At 44.7% G+C, this 27728-nt stretch overlaps 1 protein-coding gene across 2 annotated transcripts; it reads left to right on the top strand.

Moving 5' to 3' along the window:
- Positions 1-226: 226 nt before the first annotated feature.
- On the top strand, positions 227-27646 carry GLT8D2 (glycosyltransferase 8 domain containing 2). 2 transcript variants are annotated; one of them, XM_074983833.1, is made up of 11 exons: positions 227-724; positions 1259-1411; positions 3534-3578; positions 13244-13339; positions 16168-16336; positions 17431-17548; positions 19165-19249; positions 22265-22377; positions 24887-25053; positions 25869-25981; positions 27415-27646. In XM_074983833.1, exons 3-11 carry the CDS (start codon positions 3560-3562, stop codon positions 27585-27587), a joined length of 1053 nt encoding a protein of 350 aa, XP_074839934.1. In that variant the 5' UTR covers positions 227-724; positions 1259-1411; positions 3534-3559; the 3' UTR covers positions 27588-27646. The 2 variants fall into 2 exon arrangements, with proteins under 2 accessions (XP_074839934.1, XP_074839933.1); XM_074983832.1 differs by lacking the exon at positions 1259-1411.
- The last annotated feature ends 82 nt before the right edge of the window (positions 27647-27728 follow it).

Genomic DNA, 27728 nt, shown 5'->3' with positions numbered 1-27728 from the left:
TAAAATGTAACCTGCTAATAAGGATGCTAGAAAAAATACAGTCTAATAATCTTTAATCTTCAGTGAGTATTAAAGACATATCATGCCGGCTTTAATTGTGAATGTTTTCTAAGAGTTAACATACTTATTGATGTCATGTGGGTGTTTACTACAGTAATGTATTACTGTTAACACATTGGCTTTGTGCTCTCTCTTTTCACTTGATTCTTATTTACTGATAGTTATCTCTCGATGATTACCAGAAATAACAAATCAAAACTGTAACTCAACCATGTGATTCCTGAAGTCACCTCTGGAGATATTTGCTTTTCTCCCATCTGGAATTTTGTTTCCTATGGGATTCATTTGCAATGTGCCAGATGAGGCTTTGCAGGGAGTTTGCCAGCTCTGGGGCTGCATCATTCAGCACATCTGGAAACAGTTTATGGGGCTTTTTTGCTCCACCAGAGCAACATCTGGATTCTGAGCTACTTCTCCGAGGCAGAAAACAGAAAGAAAAGCCAGCTCTGCTACAGAGGAAGTTTGAAGGATTTGAAAAAGGATCCCCAAGTTAAAAGCATTACTGTGGCCCTTTAAGGCTCTTGTACCTTGGATTTCCAAGGGGAGTCCTGGGCAAGGCAGTTTTGGCATGAGCGCTTGCAGTTTTGCGTCAGCTAGGAGCCAAGTGTTGTCGCCCTGCAGTTCTTCTGGAGAGAGAAGCTGAGTGCTGTGCTCCATTTGAAAGGTAAAGACTAATTAATCAGGAAATATCTCAGCAATAATGTCACTGTTTCATACCCAGCTTCCCCTGCTGCTGCCCCTCATTTTGTTATATGATCTGGCAATTGTGTCTAGAGATGCTAGAGTCCAGATTCGCCTTCAGGAAAACTAGGTCAAATGTCTGCAGAGTAACAAGCCATTTCTTTCCTTAAAAGCTACAAAATGCAGACCCCGGATGTTACAAATCTTTTCAAATATCGAACTGAAAATGTATTATACGGGGAGTCTTTCTGGGTCTGGATTTGAAAGATTAAAAATTGGGTGTGATTTGGGTTGTTTTAATTATTTCTCGAGTTACCGTGGAGTTCTGACAGACTAGCTGCATATCGCAGTGACTACAAGTCCCATTTACAGTCTGGGACAAATTCTACTGGCAGGAGTGAATTCCTGGTCCGGTTGAAATCAATGGCAAAACTGCCGTTGATTTAACTGAGGCCGGGCTTTCACCCAAGGGGTGAGAATTTTATCCACTTAAAATATTACCGATTCTCATTTCCAGACAAGAAAGGAAACATCACTGGTGTGCTGTGCAAAGAAGGGGAGATTTCTGAGGCAAAGCACTACTCTCATCTGATCTACTTACATATGGAAATGAAGAAGGTTCTGTGCAGATGAGGAGAGCCGAATATTGAACTTTAAATAAACAATGCGGGTGCGATAAGAATTTAGCTCTAAGATAACTATTACCTGACACTGTTTATTATTAATCTTTTCCAAACCAGTTACAATATTTATATGCATCTACCCATGGTGTCCAACACACTAGCCACATGTGGCTATTTGGCTGGATGAGTGTGTCTAGTTGTCTTGAAAAGTAAATATATTTTCAGAACAATGTGGCTTGTTTGCTCTGGCAGTAACCACTTTAGTGGCTACAGCTTCAGAACTGGCTGGACACCACAGAGCGAGACGGCTCTGTTTATGTGCTCTGTTTAGAATTTAACTTGTCAGTGAAAATTGGAGACTGACTAAAGCTTTCTGTAAACTCAGAATTAACCAATAAAGCATAACTGCGTCTTGTGAGTCAGCTTTCAAGAATTCATACCACTCCAGCCTCCTCTATGCATCAGAATGAACTACATTTAATCATAAACTGAGTATCTATAGCACCGTATAGATACAGAAAAGATAGGTACAGAAAAAGGAGTTGGGAGGACAGGAACATCAACCGTGCCAGAGAGGGAAGTGGCACACAACAGCCTTTCCTTTGTTTTCTTTTTTGTGATGGTGCTGTGTAGTTCTCGTTTGTTTTAGTTTTTGATGTCTTATCTCACATCTCGCATCATTTGTTTCCTCAGAGGTCAGTTTGTTTTCATAGGTTAACAGGCCCCATGATGCACATAACTAACTAAGTAACTAACATAAACCTTTTTAAACATCCTGGTCCGGATTATGACTGACCCTCCACAGATGTAGTAGAGGAGGAGGAAGTGGCTGTGCTTAGGAGCACTAGGAATGTGCATTGGCTAGCACCAAAGGCATCTCTTATTACTAGCTAGATGTGGGCAGGAGAAAGGCCTTGGCTGCACCTTCTGTACACAACACACCATGTTGTCATGAGAGCCTCTGCAGGAGCGGTAAACTGATAATCCTTTTGGTTTCCAAATGTGTACCTAGAGTGGTATTTATTCTTAAAAAGAAACTGTTACAATGGATTATTTTAAAGGCCTGTGTCCAGGGAAGAAAAAAAAAAGTACTGGTAATATTATTTATTTAAAATAGTGCAACACAATAGCTATCTGATAAGCCCATCATTATCAGTGGGAGTTGTGACAAGCTCAAATTTGGACCCATAAATTTAAAAATAAATCATAACCTGCTTTTTGCTGTTACAATTTTCCCAGTTTGTATTCCCAAAAGTTTAAACTAAAAAAGTAATTTGGCTTCTAAAATACAAGGAAGTGTGGGTTTTTCTCATAAATGCCCATTGAGGCGATTTAATACTTTCCTCAGAGGCATCTGATACTGGCCACTTGCAGGGTTTAACTACAATGACAGTTTTAAGGAAACTTCTAGTTGCCCCAGCACTGTAGATAATGTGGTTAAAACACTCACGGCCAGCATTCACCAACACTCTCCCCTCATTGTACAGCCTACTGAATTGTGCTGTCCCCTTGGTGCTGCCACCAGGAAAACTATACAGTACTGATGTTGAAGCAATGGTGGAAAAATTCCTAAAATTGTCATTGCAGGCACCGCCCAAGAGACAGGATTCCAGGGGAGATGGCTCCTTTGTCTGATCCAGTACAGCAGCATCTATGTTTCTGTGTATTTGATTTTAACAAGATCTAGAAATGGCATTATGGTGTTCACTTTTGTTGTTCTGCTACATGAAGGGTCAAGGATAATTTCAACATATTAAAAGATCAAGAGATGCCTTTTATAGACACATTGTATATTTGTGTTTTATCTTTTGTTTTACATTACAAAAAATCTGTTATAAAATGTTGATACTATAGCCGATATAAGTGATTGCACTGAATTTATCTAAACATAACTTATTTCTCTGTAGTTATATAGCTTTGAAACTAGTTCATATATTTAAAACATTTTTGCTTTTATAATTTCTGGATTATACAAGGTCATAAATTGTTGGCCAAAACATTGCAAATGTAATATGTTTCCATAAAAAAGCTTTGCAAAGTTAGGATCCAATCTTGCTTCCATTCAAGTCAAAGGCAAAACCTAATGGTGCAAAATTGGACCTACAAAATACTAAAGAAGTAATTGTTCCTGTGTTTCTAACTTCTTTCTCTCTCTTTTTTAAACTACAGATTGCAGTTCTTAGCCAAAGCAACATATGGCTCTGTTAAGGAAAAGTAAGAATGACTCAGAACATTTCAATATCAATTTGATTAACATTTTTGTTAAGCAGCTGTATAAAGATCCTGTAAAATTTTTACAGGATAGACAGCAGGCTTGCATGCTAGTTTATTATTCCAATTCTGCAAAGCAATTAAACCATTCATAACTTTATGATGAGTAACCCCTTCCCTGCTTGGCAAAGCACTGAAGCATGTGTTTAACACCACTGCAGTCAATGGGAATACTCACGAGCTTTGCTGTGTAAAAGTTTATAATGACACCATCTAATTCTGACACATGCTTAATTACTGCAAATTCCTCTGGAGTTAACAGCACAGGTTCAGAAATGAAGCATAATGTGATGAAAATTAGAAGTCACTAGAAGTGGATGAGTCTAAACTAATGTAATTTATATCCTAAGTGTGTGGCAATAGAGTTAAGAGGGAGTACATTGCAATAAGTGGAAGAGACTAGTTTAACATACACCTTTCTGACATTTTCCTTTTATGTGTTTTCCTGTTATCTGCCTTTTGTCATCTTTGGTACAGGAATCATACAAATGTAGACTGTATATCTGCTCACCAGTGCGTAACTTGCTTCACCTAGCACATCACTTCTGAACTTGAATCAATGGAGAAAATCTTGAGAGATGCCATTCTGTGTTGGTTTGATGGACACTGAGAACTGAGAGGCTGCAGAGTGGCTTCTCATCAGGTTCACAGCTAGGTCTGTTGGAGTTATAGAAGCTCTTGGAGGGAAGCAATTCCTCCTCCTTGTATACCTGTTTGCAATCCTGATCCTTCTGTCTTCCTCGTGGAGGCAGCCAAGGAAGCAATTGCAGTGCTGAGGCAAAATTGAAGTCATATGCGGGCAAGAGACAGAGTCATCCAGGGGCTGGGGCTCACTCGAGTCTTCCAAAAAGTGAGTAGGTGGGTGAGTGGGAGTTGAAGGGGATGTGTTAGCTCCCACGTACCTGTTTTCTTGGCACATAGAGATCCTTGGTTGTGAATGAGTTCTTCCCTTTCTTGGCTAACAGCTCTGATGTGATGCTGTCCATCAGTTCCATAGGCCACTTACTTCCCTTCTCAGTCAACTGGGGAGCACCTGCTTTCCACCGCCCGCGCAGGAACATCTTGAGAGGCGCTGCCCCCCATGTGACATCATTTACCAATATAGCAGAAGGGATGTAGTCTTGGACTTCTGCCTTTCTGGGAATGGCTGGAATTTTCTGGCTATGGAGTAGCTCTCTGGTCACTGCTCAGGAGGAGGGCTTCACCCTCAAGACCTTTAGGTGCTGAGCCTAGTTTTCCTGCATAACCCTGGTGGGTTCTGTGCCAGCTCAGTACCATAATTAGGATTTGGCCTGATTCAGGCTCTCGGTATCTCTCAGGATCAGGTTAAACAAAGCCAAACTATGCCTCACTAAGGCTGCATCTACACTATGAGATAAATTTGAATTTCAAGGCGTTAGCTCAATATTAAAACACGACTGTCTTCACACATAATGCTGTTAACTCGATTTATTGAATCATAATATCCGTTACAGAGATGGGTATAGTGTTAGTTTTAAATCTCGAATCAAGGCTAGTGTGGAAGCACCATGTCCTTCATTCGAATTTGTTAGCCTGCAGAAGTGTCCCGTATGTACCCCACGAAGTGACATGGTGACCCTCCAAGTACGGTCGCTCCATTGTGCACTGCTGTCAGGTGTGCGGGAAGAAGATCAAAGTAAGCCCGTGAAGTTTGGATTGAATTTGAATTTGAATGAAAATTTGAATTGGAATTTAGTAGACCAGCCCTGCAAATAAAAAGGGGGCCCATTATGAAAAATCACTTTGCCCATCGTGTCACACTGCATCGGTAACCATCGCACTGCATCGGTAGCAATTATCAGTAGCCCTATACTGCAGGATAGTGATCTGGCTAGCACTTCTGAGACTCGCAAGACAGCCCCAGCTTAGACCCACCAGGAGATTCTGGATCTTATTGCAATTTGGGGAGACCAATCAGTGGCCAGGGGACTTCAGGTGACCAAGAGAAACGCAGCCATCTAGGATCAGAAGTCACGTGCGATGACTGCCCGAGGTTACTCCTGGGACTCTGTGCAATGCCAGGGGAAGGTTAAAGAACTCGGCAGGCCTATCAAAAAGTCCAGGAAGCCAATCAGTGGTCAGGGACGGCTCCACAGACCTGCCACTGTTATCAACAGCTGCACATGCTTCTGTGGAGTGACCCAACCATGGAGCTTGGTCTGAATTGTGACACTTGTGGAGGCCCTGGTATGGAGTTTGGGGTGAGTCCGGTGGAGATGGGTGGCCCGGAGGAATAGGGCAACGGAGAGGAGGAAGGGGACAACGAGTAGGGGACAAAGGAAGTTATTCCAGACAGTCTGGAACATTTCTCCATAGACCTGGAATTGCAAATTCTCCACAGACCTGGAACCAGTCTCCTCTATGGCGCTCCCGTCCACACTGGTCACCTCCACGCTGGTCCCGGAACCCCCTGGAGCAAGCAGTTTGTGTGAGTATTTGTTCTGCATGCTAGAAGCGGGTTGGGGGTGGGTATAGCTGTAGGGTTGTGTATGGGTACTGGTTTGCTAGCTGTGGTTCTGTGCCCCTCAGAACAGCGTGTTAATGTTTCTTGGGATGGAGCGCTTCTCCTTTTTGGAGATCTCCTCGAAAGCCTCATCCAGGCACTCTTGTATTTTTTTCCACGAGCTTCTTGAGTAGGCCTGGCTTGTTGTGGCTTGCATGGTAGCACACCTTGCCCCCCAGGCAACCAGATAGTGATCTGGAGTCATAGCACCACACAGCATTTTAGCACATTTGCCAGGCTTTTCGTCACACAGCAGGAGTAGCTGTTCTTTCTCCAGATCTGTTAGAAGATATCACCCTCCTAAAACTTTGGTAGACTGCAGAAGCACAAGAATTCATATCTTTTTTAACATGCTTCCTGCCCCTTTACATATGCCTGCAGCAGCCAGTGGCTGCGCCATTCCCCCCACCCCCCACAACGTGGTTTGCAGGCTCTGCAGTTGTTCCCCCATCCCCCATGTCCCTTTCCAACCAGCATTTCTTTTCATTTTTCATGACTCCCCCATGCCATGCTGCTGCCGGGTTCTGCTGTGCTTTTCCCATCTCATGTCCCTTTTCCCCAGCATTTCTGTTCCACCACTTCTTTTCATTTTTCAGGACTCCCCCATGCCACACGGCTGCCAGGCTCTGCTGGGCATTTCCTCTCCCATGTACCTTTCCAAGCACCATTTCTTTTCAGTTTTCAGGAATCCCCGTGCCCTGTGGGGGATTCCTCTGCTGCGCTTTCCCCCTCCCATGTCCCTTTACACCCAGATTTTCTTTGGATTATTTTTTTTCTTTACATAATTTTTATTGTACATTGAACCCCCACAAGCACCTGTCCATTTTTCACTGCCACAGGACACCTGGCAGCTGCCCCTGCTTTGCAGACCTTCCTGTTACCACCAAAAGAGGACAATTGCTTATAACTTACCATGTCCACAAAGCAATGTGCTGGATAAGTGATGGCAAGTGAGGTATTGTGAAATGCACACTTACTGTCCCATCCTTAATAATCCATGGGTTCTTCAAAAGTATACTTTCAGTGATAGTACACAGAAAGACCCATTCATTGTGCTTCAAAGCACATTATGTCAGTTGTATCTTAATTTTGACCTTCATTTTCCAGACCCAGTGCCCAGCGTTCCAGAGAAAACCAGAAAATGGAAGAAATGCAAACAAGATCTGATCCTGCAGCTTATGGAAAATACAGAGGCAGAGCACAAGAACCTGACAAAGGACACTGCTCAGTGGTGTCACAGTACAGCTGAGTGGCATCAGAGTCAAGTGAACTTTAACGAGTGAATGTTTGACTTGCAGCAGCAGCAACTGTCAAAGATGAGTGGGGCTGCGGCAAAGCACAGTGAGTTTGCAGCAAAGAAGACCAAGGTCAGGGCAAAGCTTGTAACGGACATTACTGAACAGATGAAGGTCCTATGCTCCCTGCTGCCGCTGAAGAGGGACTCCCAACCCAGCAGGGCATCAGCTGGTACCACTGTCTGGAGTCCCCTGAGGAGAGGGTGCTCACCTCCCGTCATCACGGTCCCCACATTGAATCCCCTGAGGAAAGGTCACTCATCCCCTGTCATCATGGTCTCCACATGCGGGGAGGGAGGACAAGGCTACCCTGCCCAGCCCCAAGAGCCACTGCAAAAAGCTCTTCAAGCACCCTTGAGAAGGCTTCTTTTCCCAGCCACTTAAACCTCTCCCCCCAAAATAAAATCATTTCTTTCAGCTTGGTGTGATTTCTTGTCGTGCAGGAGCGTTGGGGGGGGACACAAATCAAAATGGGTGGGTGGGGTGAGGATAGGTGCTGCTGAAGACACAACTGGCCAGTGATACTCCCTGGTCCACAGCCGATGCATGGCTGAGGGAACCAAGCAGGTTGAGTGGAGGGGTGCTGAAGTCGCAGCTGCCAGCCACATGCATTCTACTTACTGCAATGTAACCCCTCCCACCAAGTAAAAGCATTCATTCATTATGGCACGGTATGATTTATTGGCATTATGGAAGGGAAATACATGGGTAGCATGTGCCTTACAGATCAGTCATAAAGCTGTTATTTAAAGTGTCCCTTATTGCTGCAGCCTGAGCGTGGCTACTGGTGGATGGCAGTGTAGACAGCTGTGAGTAAGCCCTGCCTATTGCCTCCACTTCAGAATTGAAGATAGATGGGAAAGTCTCCCGCCTTGATTCACATATGTCATGCAAAATAGCACACACCGTAATAATGGTGGGGACATTAGCTTCAGAAAAGTCCAAATGGCTCAATAAACGTGAACCTCGCTTTCAAACATCCAAAGGCACATTCTGCACCTGCTCAGTCTGTGTTTAAAGGTTTTTTTGCTGGGGTCCGGGGCTTCTGTGTAGGGTCTCATCAGGCAGGGAAGCAGAAGGTAAGCAGGGTTGCCCAATATAGCAATGGGTATCTGCATATCACCAGTCTTGATTTTCTGATCAGGGGAAAAAGTCCCCTCCAGGAATTTCATTATCGTCCCGAATTTCGGAATATGAACACGTCATGAGCCCTCCCTGACCAGCCAACATTGATGTCAGTAAAATCACCTTTGTGATCTACGAATCCCTGCATCACCATGGGGAAGTATCCCTTTCAATTAATATACTCCAAGGCCAGGTGGGCCAGGGCCATGAGGGGGATGGGCGTGCCTTCTATTGCCCCACTGCAGTTAGGAAAGCCCTGGGCAGCAAAGCCATTCACTTTGGCTTGTACATTGCCCAGGGTCACAGTCTTCCTGAGGAGATGCTGACAGATTGCATGGGCCATCTTCATCACTATGGACCCTACTGTAGCTCTGCCCACCCTGAACTGATTTGCCACTGGCCAGTAACTGTTGGGGGTTGCAAACTCCCACAGAGAAATTGCCACTCACCTCTGAAGCATTAAAGGTGGCCTCATTTTGGTGTTGCTGCACTTCAGGACAGGTGCCAGCACATCAAAAAGTTCCATAAAGGTGGATGTGCACGTGCAAAAGTTCTGCACCCACTGCTGGTCATCCCAAGACTCCAAAATGATGTGATTCCTGTCAGCAAGTGCTGGTTTCTCGAGTCCAAAACCACCGTTCCACTAACACCAGTGCAGTCCTGGCAGCTAGCAGCTCTCAGTTCTTGCACTGCAGTTGGGAGATTTGCTCTTCCAAGCCATCCTCGTCATCACCATCATCAGGAGAAGCAGCAGCAGCACCACCCGTAGGATAACCAAGCATCACTGAGCTTCGGAATTGAAAGACAAATTGAATGACAGCTGCTGGGTTTGCAGAAATGATCTGTGCTGTGAGTTGGAGCATTCGTGGATCCATGCTTGCACTGGAATGCTGCAGCAGGAAATGGCGCAATCTTCAGTTCTTTTTTGTGCAGTTAATGATGCAGTGAATTCTGGGACAGTGCTTGGAGTTCTGGAATTCCAGCATGAAACATCCACAAGCAACCAGGGCTAAGGCACTGTGGATTAGGTACCCACAATGCAGTGCTCACGCTGTTGAACTTGAACAGGGCGATGGGGATGCGGAGACTTGACATGGAAAAAAAGGTGGATCAAATTCAAGAAACTGTGTGGACACTATTCAAATTCATAATATCAAGGTTAAATATTTGAATTTATCTCGTAGTGTAGCATTGCTCCACTGACACTAATGACATGACTACGCCAGCTGACGATGTGACTCTAAAAATTTTTATGTGTGAAACTGAGGGCAGAATTCTGTATTTTATGTTTTTTTTTAATAATTGTCGCATTCTGAGCACATTTATGAATCTACATAATTTATAAAATAGAATTAAAAATTACTTTCAGCAAGTTTCATCTAATAAATCATTCTGTGAGTCTTTACGGTGCTACAGGACTACTTTTTTGTTTTTTCATTTACTTTGCTGATGATGCTGGTGCTTATTTACCTTTAACCTCTCCAATAATATCCTACTCAATCAGGGCTGATTATGTTAGATTGCATAAGCAATCTGTCCAAGCAGATTCTGATAGAAGCTGAAAAATCAAAATAAAGGCATTTGTTTGTTACTAAGGCTTTGATTTTGCTAAGTAAAGTACTTGAATCAAAATATTTATACCTTTGCAAATATTTTGGAACAGGCACAGTGTCTGTGGTGTGCCACATTTACTTTCGTGACAATTTCAGTCATCCTCAAACAGACCTTGCGTATTTAATAATTTATTTTAATAATCTAAAATGCTTTATTGTTTAATAGCTTACCCAAGGGAGTTTGGGAGAAAGGGAAGGGACAGATAGGGTTAGTTCTGAAATCCAATGGCAAATGGAGGATTACATAATAGCTAGAAAAGAGTTCCAAAATCAGTTTGTGGTTTTTTTATCTCTCTTACACATTTTAAAATCAGTGCATTAAATTGTACAAATGAAGAAAAACTGTACAGTAAACCCTCGAGTTACATGGGGTTGCATTCCAGCAACCCCCTCATAACTCAAATTTTTGTGCAAGTTGAGGGGAGATGGGAACCAGGCTGGTGCCTAGTTCTCAGCTCCCCTGGGCTTGCAGGAGCCAGGAAACTGACCAGCCCTGGTGGCTGGTCAGTCTCCTGGCTCCCAGAGTGGTGGGGAGCCAGGAACCAGGGGCAGCCTGGTTCCAGTCTGCCTGCCACTTGCTGGACCAGGAAACTGACCAGCTCATGCCACTTGGTTCCCCATATTCCCTGGGCTCGTGGAACCAGGAAAACTGATCAGTTCATGGCTGGTCAGTTTCCCAGTCCCACAAGCAGTGGGGAGCCGGGAACCAAGTAGCAGCCTTGTTCCCAGATCACCTGCAGTGGTGGGACCATGGAAGATGACCAGCCATGAGCTGGTCGTTTTCCCAGGCCCTGCAAGCAGCAAGGAGAGGAGAACCCAGCAGCAGACTCATCTGGGGCTGCTGCTGGGGGCTGGACTGGGAGCCCAGACACTTCCCAGCCACGGGACTGCAGGGTCCCCCTGCCCCCTCATGACACTGACCACCCCTCAAGTAAATGCAAGATATTCACTTTTTGAATGCGTGTATCTCGCAGGATTACTATACACTCTTTGTGTTACCTTCTAAATCAGTGGTTCCCAACGTTTTCAGTAAGATGGCACACTTCTATGAGAAAAACAATTCCATGACACACCCACTTTATTCAGCTGAATCGATTGCTCATAAACATGACATTTAGTTACATTTACTGTGGTTACAGTCTCATTAGAAAGGTTTGCAACACAGTAGTACATACAACAAGCTAAAGTAGGATCAAATACACTCGTGTTTCATATCCACCACAGAATACACTGTCTTAGATGCTGAGCACAGACACGTTTGCAAAACCTGCTCAACCCCATGTTAGAGATGTGGAGTAATCGAGTAACCACTGAAAACAGCCTCCCTTCCCTGCCAGCCCATTGGAGCCAGAAGTGGCATTTAAACAACATCCCAGTTCCAGCAGGCGCCATCCCTCCTGCTTACCACAGCGAGAATGGGGGTGAGCTCCCCACCAGCTTGTTCAAGTGGGAAGCAGTGTTTCAGCTGCCTCCTGCACAGATGAGGTCCCATGAGGTCAGCATTTCCCCTCACAGGGACTCTGCAAAGAGACACCATGAGGGGAAATTAATGAAATTTTGTAGCGCACTGGGACAGTTCTCACATGCACCGCGGCACAAGGGTTGAAAAGCGCTGCTCTATATAGGTGTAGTAGAGTTCCCAGCAACCTCATAATCATGGTCCCTTCCTCAGCCTTCCACTTTTATCTGCCTCCCTCCATTGGCAATTCCTCCTTAGCTTAGGACCTTGGTCTGCAAAGTTATTACTGAATACAGTGTTTACTGCTACATATACCTCACGCTGTAAGATCTTTTCCAAACAACATCTCCATCTACTTGCTGCTCCGACTGCCCACCTAATTCCTATACAAATTCTATCCTAATTCTGTACAAAAAGGTGCTGGGACTCAACCCCCAAACCGCCCACCCACAGGCTTAACCCCTCCTGTAGCCCCAAACTCCTCCCACTATGAGCCCCCCAGCTCAACACTCCCCACAGCCACAAACTGCCCCCCTACAGCCCTACCCCCACTCAACCCACCCATATGGCCCCAGCTATCCCCACTGCCCCCAGCTCAACCCATGCGGCCACATGTGCCCGGATCAACTCAAACCCTGCTGCCAGGCTTAACCCTCCCCGACCCCAGGACTTACATTTCAAAAGGAGCTCCACGTGCTCCTGCTGCTTTGCCATCTGTGTGGCTCCCCCCACATACAGCCCCAGGAGCAGCTCCCTGACCTGCACGCTGAAAGAGCAGAAACCAATTTAATTGGTTTATTGGTCCAGCTGGCCATTAAACCAATTAAACTGAGTCCTGCTCTTTCCTCTGTGGGCAGGGAGCCAGAACAGCGGCAGTGGCCTCTTCTAAAACTGGTACTGGGGAAAAAAGCCCTGCCTGGTCCCATCCATGTTTGAGTCATAGAGTGTGTACTGTGAGGAGGAGAAGAACTGGGAGGTCAAAGGTGGCTGACCCACCCTTCTGTGTGGGAGATGGGGATGCTCACCTGGGTATGAAATATATATTACCCCACTTAGGTGATGGAAAGCGTTGGCAGCACCGCTATGGAAAGTGTGCATGAGACCATTCCCCACACAGACTGAACCTGGCTTTCTGCAACTATGGTGAAAACAAGGTTGTCTCATCTATAAAATCAGTTAAAATCATTTTCAACAATAGTTGAGGAAAAAATGGGGATCGATCCTATGGCTGCCAACTGCTTTCAGCAGCAGGCAATTTTCCTAGGCTAAGGAACCTTTGAATAACACACGTAATGATTTAACAGTTTGCCTATTTTGGATGTAGTTTCAATCCAAACATCCTTGAAAACCAAAACTTGGGGAAAGAGCAATTGCTAATACTGGAGAAGGACTACAACAGTGCAAATTTCTAAATAACCCTTACAAGCAATTTTTGTTATTAATTCAGCCAAACAGCAAGTGGGATGGGATTTTTGAAAACAAATACAGGACTACAGTAAAGGGCAGCCATGTAGCTGTTACAAATAAAAATACAAGTATTTGAGCTATTAGTTTTTATACTAACTTTTAACATTGTCCTCTCTTTGTTTCAGTTAATCAGATCTTGTTATTCCTACTTGTTTTAACCATCTGTGTCATTCTGTATAATAAAGTTCACAAGGTGCCAGCTGCATTAAATAATGAAACAGGTAAGGATCGCATTATTTCATTTGGGTTTCACTAGCTTCTTTTTCTGCTGTAGGATGAATAGGAATTTATAACAGAATCATTTGTGTCATCTTGATAGGGTGACTGTCCACCCTGATTTTAATAGGATAGTTCCATATTCAAGACTTCTTCTAGGTGACCCGCTGTTTAGAAAAAAACAACAAAATAAACAAAAAGAAAAACCCAAACAAATTGCCCGATGTTTTCCACTCCCCCACTGGTTAATCAGGGTGGTTCAGCTTCAGCCAAGTCTTGTTTGCAGCCCGTGGATGAATGTGGGCAGGTGGTGGTCAGTCAGGCAGAGTGTGTGTTGGCCTCAGGCTGGGTGGAGGGAGGGGGAAGGTGCCCCTCCCAGGGCTGAAGCCCTACCCCAGTGCCCCCTCCCTGGGCTGAAGCCCTGATCCCTGGTGTCCCCTCTCCCACCCAGGGCTGAAGCCCCAACCCACAGCACCTCTCTTTCCCTGGGCTGAAGCCCCAGTTCCTGCTGTTCCCCTCGTGCCAGTGAAGCCAGGAATGGAGAGGCTAAATGCTCAAGCCCTAGAGACCCCTGTGGGGCTGAAAGCAGGAGCCGAGGGGCTGAAGTCCCCATCCCTGCCTCCTTCCCCAAACAGACACCAGGAGCAGCAGGGCTGAATCCTGGCTCCCCAGGCAGCAGAAGCTCCTGGGCAGGGCTGTTGGGGAGTTGGGGGCACTGGGGACATTGCCTGCACTCAATTTAAGTGCCAGTGCAGAGCAACCCCAGGGACAGAACCACACGCTGCCTTCTCTACCCACCTATTGGCCAGGTGGAGGCAGGAAGCCAGAGCCAGGCAGTGCTGGGCAACTGCTCCTCTGGCTGGTGGCATGGTGCAGGCAGCCTCCATACCCACCTCTCCTGCTGCTGCAGTGAGTTGAAGCTACTGCTCAGCTCCCAGCCCCCTTTTCTCACACAGCCAGTAAGAGCCACGGGTGTGGGAGACCTGCTTCTGTGACTGGCAGAATCCTCGAGGAACAGGGGCCGGGGGGAGCCCTCTTGGCCACACACAACCTCCATTTACTTACCCCTGGGCACACAGCCTCCCCACCCATTGGGCCACTCCTCTGCTCACACACAGCACCTAACTACCCCCCTCCCTGCACCCTGAGCTGTTTTCAGACTTTTTGAGCTGAGCTTCTCCGATTCTAAGTTACAATTGTCGGCAGTGCCTCCATCTGCCCACCACCACAACAAAGACAGGCTGGGTGGGCTGCTAAGGTGAATCTGGGTGGATATGGCACTGCCTTCCCAGACCTGTGATATGGAGCTGTCCTGAGCCCTGCATACCCCAGCCTCAAAACAGAAGTCACACTACACCTATATCCAAGCCCCCCCAGCCCCCGTGGCTCCTGATACCCCCACTAGGACCTGGAGTTTCATAGCATGTTGGGTTGGGGGACGGGGAGGGATTACCATGTAGTTCTGATTGATTGCCATTGAACTTGCTTGAAGTCAAGTGATTTTATCAGGTGTCCTGTATTCACCATATGGAAATATGGTCACCCTGAATTTTGATGTAATCTGGGCCACAAAACTTTCAGTTTCTTGATCAGCTAATTTGACCAATACCAGGTCAGTACAGCTTGAACCTCTCTAATCCAGAACTCTCTCGTTCGGCAAACTCCGTAATCTGGCATGATTTTAATTAGCCAAACAACCACTTATCATGGGTGTGACCAAGTTTCTTGTGGTCCCATAAAGTTTGTTTCCAGCCACCAGCCCTGGCTCTCACTGTTCTGTGCTGTTAGTTAGTTGTAATTTACCCCAAATGTCTTCTAAGAGCCCAGTAAAGCAGTTGAAGTGTTGCTTATAGGCTAGAAAATATTGACCTCCTGTCATCCAGCAAAGTCGCTCATCCAGCACTGGTCAGGTCCTGAGGGTGCCAGATTAGAGAGGTTCAACCTGTAGCAGATAAGAATCTCCACTGTGATCCGGTCCTGCTCTTCTCGAGGCCAGTGCAGGTTCCTCTGTTGATGTCAGTGGGAGCTGGATCACTATCTCAATTTTTTTGCTGAGGCTAACAGAGAAGCAAACATGTAACAACAGTGATGATGTTTTTTAATGATGGGAATCTGCCTGCTTGGGAACCGCCTGAGGCCACCTGTTCATTCCCAGTAGGCCTGCAAAGCCATCTAAATCAGCCAACCACTGACTTGTCTGCACTAGAATGTTTTAATTGTTCTAGATCCAGTTGCATTGGCATAAAAGTGTAGGAAATAAACTGAGCCAATGTAAGTAACCTTGCTTGGGGTATAATGGCTTTCACACTAGGGATTTGACCGGTATAAAACTGTTGATAAAAAAAAGAATCACACTCCTAAATGACAGTTATAGCAGTAAAACTTCAGGGCAGACCTTAGGAGTGAAATATTTTGTAGCCTAGGCCAGGTCTAAACTATCGACTTCTGCTGGGCTAAGTCAGGGTGTGAGGAGGTGTGATTCTTGCCAGTAGCCGCTAGTGTAGATGCAGTTAAGTGGCCGGGGGTGATGCTAGTGTACAAGGCACAGCTTCATCCACACTAGGCGTGCTTTGGTGGCGTGTAGTATGCTGGTATTCCTCTATCAGTCGAACACGCCTAGTGTAGAGTTAGCCCTAGTATCTGTTTTGGTATTTCTATGCACCAGTTTCAGTGCTGTTAATCATGTTCCCCAGCTCTTCTCCCCGTATCAGCTTCCTGAGAGTTGTGCCCTTTGGCTTGGTTGGTTTGTAATGCCGCAACACAGATAAAAGCCTCGGCCTGTTACAAAAGGTGCTGAAGCCAGTGCAGTCATGTGTGCTCCTGCTCTCTGCAGTTGATTTGGAGAGTCCTGAGGAAATGGACGAAGAAATTCCAGTGGTGATATGTGCTGCGCCAGGTAGAATGGGGGCAGCTGTGGCCGCAATCAGTAGCATCTACAGCAACACTGACGCTAACGTTCTGTTCTACGTGGTTGGCCTAAAGAACACCATTCCGCATCTCAGGTACCCGCAGTGATCAGAAATTATTCATTTTGCTGCGTACTCAGGGCCTGATTGTCTCTGGGCTTTGCTTTGGTGCACAGGGATGTGGCAAGGACCCAGGGAGTCAGTCCTTCCCCTTGAGCAAAGGCCATCACAGATAAGTCACTGTGTTTGGGGGTGTGGGTACATGGACTGCTGCCTGTTAGTCCTGTGGGGGGGCTCTAGCCAACCCAAAGGGGGCTTGGTATAAGCCCTGCGATGACCCCTGCCTTAGAAAGGAGGCCAGCTGCAAGATGGGACACTGTTTCTCCTGCACAATCCTCCCTGAAACTCCCTCTGGGACAGCATGGCTGTGCATTGCTCCTCATTCAGGGCTGTGCCTTAACCTTCAGAAGAGAACAGCTGGAGTGGGGCTAACACACAAAAGGGGACAGGCAGAGGTTGTAAATATGACACCATCATACAAAATAGTCGCTAGTGTTTAAAGTGGGGTGGATTGAAGCCAGGTACATCTCTAGGAGGAGTGAGTTCATCAGTGCAGGGGCCATATCAATGAAGAACCCAACTCATTAAGGACTCTCTTGCTCCAGCATTTTACAGCATCCATTACTAGAGTTTCTTTACAGTCTTTAATGTATTTGTGCTCCCAACACATCTGTGAGGCAAAGACGTGCTGTTAACACCATATTACATAGGAAGAGCTGAGGACCAGAGCCTCAAAAGTATGTAGGCTCCAAAATTCCTTTGAAAGTGATCAAAGGTAGGAGTCTAAGTATTCTGGAGGAACTGGGGCAGAGAGGATAAGTGACCTGCCGTGGCTGATGTAGGAAATCTGTGGTGGAACAGGGACTCAGGTAAGATCCCGAAAAGGTGCTAATACTTGTCAAGTGGAGGCACCAGAAAAGAATCTCAAGTAGAGCTGGCCAAAACTGGACTAGAAAGTTGTGAAAAGAATTACAAAAATATGTTTTTTATTGAAAGTGTTTGTGGTTATGGTTTTTAAACCAGTAATCTTAAAGGTAGCCAGGCGTGTGCCATTATGCACTTGGACATGTGATACTGAAGGTGTTTGGGGTTTTCTGTAACACACTTTTATTATTTCTCTTTCATCTCAGAAAATGGATTGAAAATTCCAAACTGAAAGAAATCAAGTATAAAATGGTGGAGTTCAACCCTATGGTACTAAAAGGAAAAATAAGACCAGATGCAGCACGACCTGAGTTACTCCAGCCTGTGAGTAAGCAAAGACCACTTATCGCCAAAACAGAGCTGTCGAAATCCCCAAGATTTTAATGCACTTTGAAGCGTTTGACTCTTCTTTGTTCTCTGCTTCTTCATACAGAACCATGGGGTGTTAGAGGAACTGCACCAGTTGGAAATAACATTTGATTGCTTTCTTACTAGCCAACCATTTCTCCTGTAGCAAGTGCATCTACTCCACATTGTCATTCTTCTGTTCTATCTCTTGGGATAGAGCCCCCTTTATATGTTGTGGGGTATCCTACCAGGTGGATGATCTGATGCAATTAACCCTGGTCTGACCAGAGAAGTCTTGGCCAGGCCATAGATTTGGGCTGGCCAGTGGGCACACCAAACTTACAAGCACTTTAGAGAGGTCTAAAAACACTTTTGTAGAGATGTCATCAAAATGGTCAGCGTTACTGCCTTGCCCTCCAAGACTGTAGCTCCTAAGAGATTACATTTTTTCCCCTTACTCATCTCTCAGAAAAGGGCCAACAACTAAATGTCAAGACATTGCTCAAAAAGAGGATTTAGCTGCAGCAAAGTAGCTGCTAATTTGCACATCTTCCTGCATGGAAGTTATCTGTTTGGGAGCTTAAGCTAGGGGCTTACTGTTATAACTTTAAGAATTTAAACTCCGCTGCATCCCTGAGCTGATGGTTCTGGACTAGTCTCCCAGCATAGTTTAGAGCCTTAAGGCTGCTCTGAATGTTACTGGCTGTCTGCAACTGCTATTGACTGTTTTGGAAGATGAGGATTGCTAAATGGCAAGGGAGCTGCAACCTTGTCCACTTTCTAGGGTTGTCCTGGACTCTCCAGGAATTAATCTCTAATTAAGAATTATGTCATGTGAAGAAACCTCCAGGAATACATCCAGACAAAATTAGCAGCCTTTCCCCTTTCTCTCTGCCATGTCCCCTGCACCCATGGTAGGAACTGCTCGTAGTGTATGATTTGCTATGCCGGTGAAGTGTTCCCTTACACTAGGATGATTCCCCTGTGGTTGACTGTGCTGACTTTAGGGATGTTTTGTACTGAGAGTACTGTGAAAAGCTGGTGTACTTCAGTGGAAGATCTAGGCCATTGTGAATCACTAACCACTGGGACTATTACCTTTTTAAAGTTAAAGTCACGGGTTAAACCTCCGAATGCAAGCACCCAAGCAGGTGTCGTCTGAGAGTGGGAGAAAGGTGATCTTTTGGGGCTCCTCTTACATTATCTTGGGGCATGGTGGGTCAAATGCATTCCTGTTTTGTCACCACCTAGTTACACCTAGAAAGAATATGGCCCCCATGTGCTTTAGAAAAATCCCAACATTTCTGACAGAGAATCTATAGTTAATATTTCCAAAGTTCTTGGGTGAAAGTCTGGCCCCTTTGAAGTAATTGCGAGTAATTTCCCATTGACTTCAGTGTGGCCAGGAGGGCATTGCCTTAAAGAAAATAGGGAGGCAAGTATGAAATTGTGGCAGTCAATAAATGGTAGTTGGCCAGGGTACAGTGATGAGAGGACTAAGTCACATACGAATCCCAGAAGACAGTCAAGACCTCTGCATTAAGCCATGGTGCCACTTAGTCTGTCATTTTGATTGGTTTTGTGTTTACCAGCTGAACTTCGTTCGATATTATCTCCCCCTGCTGATCAATAAACATGAGAAAGTCATCTATTTGGACGATGATGTGATTGTGCAAGGTAAGCTAAGGTCCACAAATTCTTGAAAAGTAGCATTTCTATTTTTGGATATTTGTGCCTGAATCATAGGTGTGTGAGTGACTTTCAGGGTTTTTTGTGGCCAATTGGTTGCTCTGCATGAGTGAACAAGGCAAGTCCAATAGTCTCATGCATCTGATGAAGCAGGTCTTTGCCCACGAAAGCTTATGCTCCAAAATATCTGTTAGGCTATAAGGTGCCACAAGACTTCTTGTTGTTTTTGAAGATACAGACTAACTCAGCAACCTCTCTGATACTTCCAGTAAAAGTGGTTTCACTAGAACAGACAGCAATACTCCTCTTTGAAAAGAAGTATTTGATATTTCCTATTTTGTTTGGTAAATATGATGCTGACCTTGAATCCCCACAACTATTAGCATCCTTACACCAAATGACTGCTTACTCTTGAGAGAGAAGAATTTACTCAAGTCAGGCTGTAAAAGCCCCTGGATCTTGTTGCTCTCAACTCAGTTTCTATTTATATCCACAGGAGCAAAGGGCTCTCAGTACCACCACAGAATCAGGTTCATTGATGTGACTATGTAATGGTCAGTTAAGGATAGACCAGGAAACAATTCAAATGCTGGAGAATCCTTTCACCTCTGTACAGCAAATGCTAAGTAGGAGCACAGTTATCTTTTCAGGTGGATTTCTCAGTCTGTTGTTTTCTTTCTCTGCCACTTTCTCTGTTCTTCCTTCCTGCTAGTGTTGACCACTTCTCATGCTTATCTTTTCCCCCCCTACAGCATTCCTCTATGTCCCTCTTAACTTTATAGCACCTTTCATCCAAGAATCTCGTGTGCTGCTCTTTGCAAATGATAATTAATTAAGCCTTATAAAACTTTTTTACAGTAGGGCATCCAAGGAAAGTTTTTGCTTAGCCAAGGCTATTGGGTCAGCTTATTCACTGGAGTAACAGCTCTCAGAAGGGTAGTGGCGGTAGTTTGCAGCTTCACAAAACCAAACCAAACCAAAACAAAAAACAAGCAGTCCTGTAGCACCTTAAAGACTAACAATAAATAAATAATAAACAAATTGTTAGGCTTTAAGGTGTTACAGGACTTCTTACCTTCGAAATCAGCGGTATAACAGGAGCCATCCATCCATTTTACTTTCGGTAGCTTTTCTGCAGTTTCTCTTGCCTTCTGATGCACGTTTCAAAGCAGGAATACTTAAAGAGACACTGCTGACCACTTTTTAAAGATGGGTTTGTTTTCTTTACCTTCCCTTCACTTTGAGTAAGCTTGATGATGCACTTTCTTTCACATTATACTATTTGGGGCAGAAAAGATTTTTCTCCTCACTTGGATACCACAATTTTCCAATGGTGTCAACAGCTCTGCCTTTTTTTCTCATCAGTGATGTTAGCAGGAATATTATACAATGGGAAACAAATTCTAAAGTCTTCAGCAGTCCACTCTCCCCTTGAAATTCACTGGAATTTTGTCCGAGGAAACACTGAACATGGATTTTAGTCTTTCGCTCTGTGGAAAAAGTATTTGTTAGCTAAGTGCTTTCTGCACAGCAGCAAGAGGTTCGCACACTGAATTTAGGGTTGTGACACCCAAAATGTAGCTGGTGATTGTCTTGTTGTTTTGTTTCACATCTTACAAAACAGAAGGGCTATGTCTACTCTTGCATTCCTCTTTGAAAAGAAGCATGCAAATGAGGGAAATCGAAAATACAAATGAGATGCAGACTTACATATCTGACATCTCCTTTATGTATTCCTCTTTTGAAAGAAAAAAGCAGTGTAGACGCAGCTCTTTTGAAAGTAAACCACATCTTTGAAAGACCCCCTGCTTCCTGAAATAAAATAGGAAGAAGGGGGTCCATCTATGATGGGGTTTACTTTCAAAAGAGCCGCGTCTACACTGCTTTTCTTCTTTCGAAAGAAGGATATGCAAATGAGGCACCAGATATGTAAAGCTGCACGTCATTTGCATTTTTGATTTCCCTCATTTGCATGCCTCTTTTGAAAGAGGAACGCAAGTATAGACACAGGCAAGCTGTTTAGAATCTAGAGGCAATTCCTTTCCAGATCATAGCAAGTTTAAGGTAGAAAATTTTAAGGATAACAGTGTCCCTTTAATTCAAACATTGTCCCATTGTGGGACACGAATCCTATGTCAGGTTCTCAGACAAACTGGTGTGTTGCCTCTACAAAGTGATATAGTTGCGGCTCAGTTCCAGCATTTGTCTTACATTGTGATAAGATTCAGGTTTCCTAGACAATCAAACTGGATTGACATCATCATTGGTATAACCAGGAGCACTGTGAATATTTTAGCTGCTGATGTTAGGCTCTGGATATTGTGAGCCCACTTTTCAAATGGTGAGGCTTAGTATCTTAATAAGATAAAGCAAAATAATGCCTGAAGGAGAAAATCTGGTCCCCTGACCAAAAAAACCTAGGTACAAGGGTAGGGGACCAAAGCGGGCTGTAAGGGGAAAGAGATACAGTCCCCCCCATCCAGAGGACAGGTACAGACATGCTTATCTGTGCAACCAGGCTACAGCTCATGTCTCATGTTTGGACCTTCAAACTGTCATGTTGATGCACAAAGTATAGATGAATACATGCAAATGTAGCATTTTGACTTCCAGTTACAGGGCCCATGTTTGAAACCAATTCCCATAGATCAAAGTTCTGCCTTACTTATGCCCAGGCAATCCCTTGAAATTGGTGGAGTTGCACTAATATAACTGAGAACAAATGCAGCTTGTCTACACTACCCCCTCCTTGAAAAGGGGCATGGTAATCAGCCCAATTGGAGGAGGCTAATGAGGTGCTGCGAGGCATATGCATTATTAACATAAAGGCTGCTGCAGGAACTTTGAAGCTGGCAACTTTGAAGTTCCCTTGGCAGCCATTATGCTAATGAGGTGCTGCATATGCATCACAGCACCTCATTAGCCTCCTCTGATTGGGCTGAAAGAAAAGTACAGGGCAACAAAACAAACTCATTCTTAAAAATCTCAATTTTGGATTATCAGGTGACATCCAGGAACTGTACGACACAAAGTTAGCTCCAGGCCACGCTGCAGCTTTTTCAGATGACTGTGATTTACCTTCAACTCATGAAATGGTGAGAAGTGTAGGAATGCAGGTAAGAAACTAGTTTTAAAATGTTGGATTTTTACCTCACAATGTAACACGATTTTCCTCATTCCAAAATGGAAGTTTTGTCAGGGTAAAATGTTGTATTAGGATTTAGGTACATAGTTTACTAAGGGGAATTGTTTCCTATAATCATCTTAAGATGTGCTATCTCCTGATTCATTTCTTTTTGTATTTTACAAAATGCCTCTTGTTTTGGTAGGTCTCATGTGCAAAGTATTGGAGAGAGTAGCGACAGACTTGACATCAAACTTTCTACTAAGTGGGGAGTTAGGTTTGGAGGACTGGGCCAAAAGAAATCTGATGAGATGAAACAAGGAAAAGTGCAGAGTCCTGGACTTGGGATGGAAGACTCCCAAGCACTGTTACAGGCTGGGGACCGACTGGTTAAGTAGCAGTGCAGTAGAAAAGGACCTGAGGATTACGGTGACTGAGAGGCTGGCTAGGAGTCAACAGTGTGCTCCTGTAGCCAAGAATGCTAATGGCATATTGGAGTGCTTTAGGAGAAGCATTTCGAGCAGATCAAGAGAAGTTATTAGTCCCATCTATTCAGCCCTGGTGAAGCCGCATCTGGAGTATTGTGTCCGGTTCTGGACCCCCTCCTGTGTAGAAAGGATGTGGATTTATTGAAGATCCAGCGGAGGGCAGTGAAAATGATTAGGGGGCTGGAGCACATGATCTACAAGGAGAGGCTGAGAGATTTGGGCTGATTTAGTGTGCAGAAGAGAAGAGTGAGATGTGATTTGATAGCAGCTTTCAACTTCCTGAAGGGGGTGGGGGGGCTCTGAAAATGATGGAGAGAGGCTGTTCTCAGTAGTGATGAATGGCAGAACAAGGAGCAATGGTCTCAAGTTGCAGTGGGGAAGGGCTAGGTTGGATATTAGGAAAAACTACTTCACCAGGAGGGTGGTGAAGCACTGGAATGTGTTGCCTAGAGAGGTGGTGGATTCTCTATCCCTAGGGGTTTTTAAGTCCTGGCTTGACGAGGTCCTGGCTGGAATAACTTAGTTGGGGTTTATCCTGCTTTGGGGAGGGGTCTGGACTCAATGATCTCCTGAGGTCCCTTCCAGCCCTGGGAGTCTATGATTCTGTTACTGTGTTGGCTGCTCAAAAGATGTTATTTGAAAACCAGATTCTGAGCGGTATTGAGCATCTGCAACTATTATAGTCTAGTAGTCATATGAAAACTACACTGGTCATGTGCTAAATCATCTAGAGCTATGTTGGGCAACCACGAATAGTGAGAGGGCCGCATCAGTGGCCCTTCTGTGGCTCAGTGGGCCACATCAGTGGTGGATGACCTGTGGCCTCCCTTGGCCATGCAAGTTTCACCCACAGGCCATCTTCACCCACACACTGGGGCACCAGAGCCCTGCACTTCCTCCCCACTCCCCCACAGCACTTTTGAATCACCACAAAGCTGCCGTTTTGCACACTATCTCTGCTCCTCCCGCTTCCTCCCCTCCCAGAGCGTGAATGACTGATTTGTGACATTCAGTCTCTGGGAGGCAGGGGAAGGGGCAGGAACTGGGCACCATCAATGGATTTGTGGCACTGGGAGGGAATGTAAGGAGTAGGAAGTGTAGGGCTTCAGTGGCTCAGTGCGTGAGGGGCTAAGGGGAAGGGGAAAGCCATGGGGGTGGGCTGTGGGTGGTAGGTTGCCCACCATTGACCTAGAGTAAGGTGTAGTGGGAGAAGTGGGGTGGTTCCAAAAACAAAGCCCTATAGGATGTCCTGGAAATAGTGTTAACAAAAAGATTGGGATAGCCTGGGGTCGGCAACCAAAATAGCTAGAACAGCCATTTTTTTCCCCAATTCGTTAAAAAAAACCCCAGCAATTCAAGAGCCACAATGCATGTGAATACAAGATAGTCCTTAATAAATAATGTCAAAACGTACATTTTATAACCCCTATTTTAAGAACAGTGCACACACAATGACTTGTAATGCGATACATTTACTGCAGGATGTTCACAGACTTCTTTCTTATTCTATTTCTTTACACGCATGTTTGTACCACTGTCTTCCTGACATTCACTCCCAAGCCCTCTCTCTCTCTGGAGGACGTGGTTGGGGGAGGGGGGCGTTAGCCAACGTGTTGAGATTACATTGTTCGCTATTTAGATATGAATTTTTCATTTTTGGGCTTTTAGATGTTCACTGTTTATTGAAAATAATTAGGACGGTTGTTTTTTTTTTTAAACTTTGCAATTATAATGTCGGGTGCCACAAAGAAGTCCTTAAAGAGCCACATGTGGCTCTGGAGCTGCAGGTCGCAGACCCCTAGTATAACCTGTCCTTCAGCCTTGTGCTTCCCACTGAAGTCAAGGCAAGGCATAATCCTGTAGCAATGCACTATGTGAGGCTTATCATTACCTGTCTATCTTGCGCATGTGTGAGGTAGATAAAGCTGCTTCTAAACAGTCCCAGATATAAATTAGATTTACAGTAGACATATATATATACATATATATATATATATTGTTCCTTCTTTCTAGAACACGTACATGGGATATCTCGACTATCGAAAGCAAACAGTTAGAGATCTTGGCATCAACCCCAGCACCTGTTCCTTTAATCCAGGAGTAATTGTGGCTAATATGACAGAATGGAAGCACCAGAGGATTACAAAGCAGTTAGAAAAATGGATGCAAAGAAATGTTGAGTACGTACAGATCTTAAAGTCTTTGTTCTGGACTGACTCAATGTGCTGTTTAAAGTTGAAGTTTTATTCATTTTTCAACGATCCATTAATTAAGATGCACTTCCCTTCACAGCATATGATGTAAAATAACTTTATGTTGCACAAATTCCACTTACTTTAATCCAACCACAGAGTCATGAAAAACATAAAGTGACCATTTGAGACTCTGCAGTCTTGTGTTGACTCAGCAAGCCAGGGCTAACTGTGAGAGGGGCTGAGCACATGCAGTTTTCATTGTGGGAATCAGCCCCTTTCAGGCTCAGGCTGTTTATGGGCAGGGCCAATCTCTCCTTCTTGCAGTAAGATCAGAGTGGAAATAAATTCTCAGCTCTTGTTTGGGGAACCTACAAACTGTCAGGTTAGCCATAGTGGAAAGGGCCAATTTTGTTATATAACCCTGGAACCATTTCTTGAACACTGATGGCAAGTCCATTTTTCTGCCATGTTCCAATTGAGTAGCCTCTCACTGTGACAGGAATCCCACAGTTCAGTTCCGCTACCATGAGCTTCCCGTTGCTTTGGCTGGGACCAGATTTCTTGTACAGCACCAAATGTGGGCCACAATTAGAAGAAAAAAAATCCCATTGTGTGTTGGAATGCCAGTGAAAAGGTGTGTATTTAGATTTAGGTAAATAAGTACATTTCAATCTCTGCAACACAGATGTTAATGATATATTAGCGAGGGTATTAGTATTTATCAGTTTTGCCTTCTGGTTCTGCAGTAAAGCTCCTTTTCATTTCATGATTCTGAGATACTCTTTTTTGCCTTTTCACAGAGAAAACCTCTACAGCAGCACCCTTGGAGGAGGTGTGGCCACCCCTCCAATGCTCATTGTATTCCATGATAAATATTCTACTATTAATCCCTTGTGGCATGTACGACATCTTGGTAAGCAGATTTCACTTCTCAACAATCAGGGCTGGGGCAAAATACGATGAGACTTAAGGACCCTATGGGTAGTTTTGCTCATGCTGTGGACATGACTTCATGCCTCAGTGCCCACATCACTGTGCTACACTTATTCTCCTTCCACCTCAGAATCAAAATTAGCCTTTTATCCCTTTCCTTGTCCCACCACAGCTATTTGCTTGAAGCATCTTCTGCCTCTAAGTTTTCAAATTAACCACATGCCAGGAAGGTATGCTTTAACCATGTAAACAACACAAAGTCCTGTGGCACCTTATAGGATAACAGCTACTTTGGAGCATTAGGGTTCATCTTTGCCCATGAAAGCTCATATTCCAAAATATCTGTAGGCTATAGGGTGCCACAAGACTTCTTGTTGTGTTTGAAGATACCGACTAACTCGGTTATCCCTCTGATACTTTTAACCATGTAAGTTATTGGGCTTAGTACAGGGATGAAATGTAAACACAAGTGACATGCAGGTAGTCAGGGTGATCTGATTCTGTTCTGGTTTTAAACTGGGAGCAGAAATTGCTGATCAAATCACCTATGACAGTCCTTAGGCTGGGAGGGATTACAGGGTCAGGACAGCTGTTTTACACAGAAAGACAACCTGATCATAGTGGCCTATGTACTAGGATACAAAACTGGAAAAACGAGACCCAATGTGATGGGGTGGCTGAACTGGCTCTGGCTTGGCCCAAGGCTCAGGGGCATGTTGTGCATAAAGGCAGCCAACAAACATAGGAAACTTTATATTTGCATCAGATGGGATCCACTCACACTAAGGTGCAAAACCAGTCAAACCCTTGAGAAAAGGGTCTTCAGTTTAGCTGTCCAAAATTGCACTAAAAGTAGGACAGAGGAATATTTAGTAATTAATCACAAACCAGTTAGTAACTTTAATTCCTCCTTCCAGAAGGGTTTAAGATCACATCCTCCCTGTCAGTCTCAGCGGTGATTATGTCCTCTTGCTCATTCTGCAAAAAGGCAGCCTGAAAAAGTAGGGACATTAGCTGAGGCTAAAGCCCTCCAACAGGGTAAGACAGTGCTCAGTCTGGGTGCACTGGAGGATGGGTCAGTGAGCAGTCCAGCATCTGGTTGACAGTTGGCTAACATAAGTCTCCTGGCCCAAGCGTGGGGGAAAGAGGCTGGCATCCCCTCGATCGGGTGGCTAGGGGCAGTGGGACCTGCACCCAGACAGCTCTACCTGGTCTCAGACCAGGGCCTAACCATGGTAGTCTTCCACCACTGGGTCAGCAGGGAATCCAGCCAAAGATGCTGACCTGGGCTCAGGCAGCAACGCCAACTGCACAACCTACCCAGCAGCTTCTGTGTTCTGTTTCCATGCATAATATCTTCCAATGCTGATCTTTATGAAAGCTAGAAACTTACGTGTGTTTAAAACCCCACAGGATGGAGTCCTGATGCCAGGTATTCAGAGCATTTTCTTCAAGAAGCTAAATTACTTCATTGGAATGGAAGGTACAAACCTTGGGATTACCCTAGTGTTCACAATAATTTATGGGAAAACTGGTTTATCCCAGACCCATCAGGGAAGTTCAAAATGATTCGTCCCAATAGCTGATACTGAAAGACATTTAAAATGTTAATGCTTTTAAAAAATAAAACCAGTTTCAAGCAAGATCACAATTGATTATTCTATTTCTGTACCATAAATTTGCAATATGGATTATTTGTGTAATATGTGAGAACCACTGTGTAAAAT

Source organism: Carettochelys insculpta, chromosome 1, assembly GCF_033958435.1.
Source record: "Carettochelys insculpta isolate YL-2023 chromosome 1, ASM3395843v1, whole genome shotgun sequence".
Lineage (NCBI taxonomy): Eukaryota > Metazoa > Chordata > Testudines > Carettochelyidae > Carettochelys > Carettochelys insculpta.
This window is presented reverse-complemented; position numbering and strand designations above follow the sequence as displayed.

Coding starts and splice junctions, on each gene's coding strand:
- GLT8D2 (XM_074983832.1), top strand. Junction 25,054..25,868: donor TGGATGCAAAGAAATGTTGA/GTACGTACAGAT, acceptor GCCTTTTCACAG/AGAAAACCTCTACAGCAGCA. Junction 25,982..27,414: donor GTGGCATGTACGACATCTTG/GTAAGCAGATTT, acceptor AAAACCCCACAG/GATGGAGTCCTGATGCCAGG.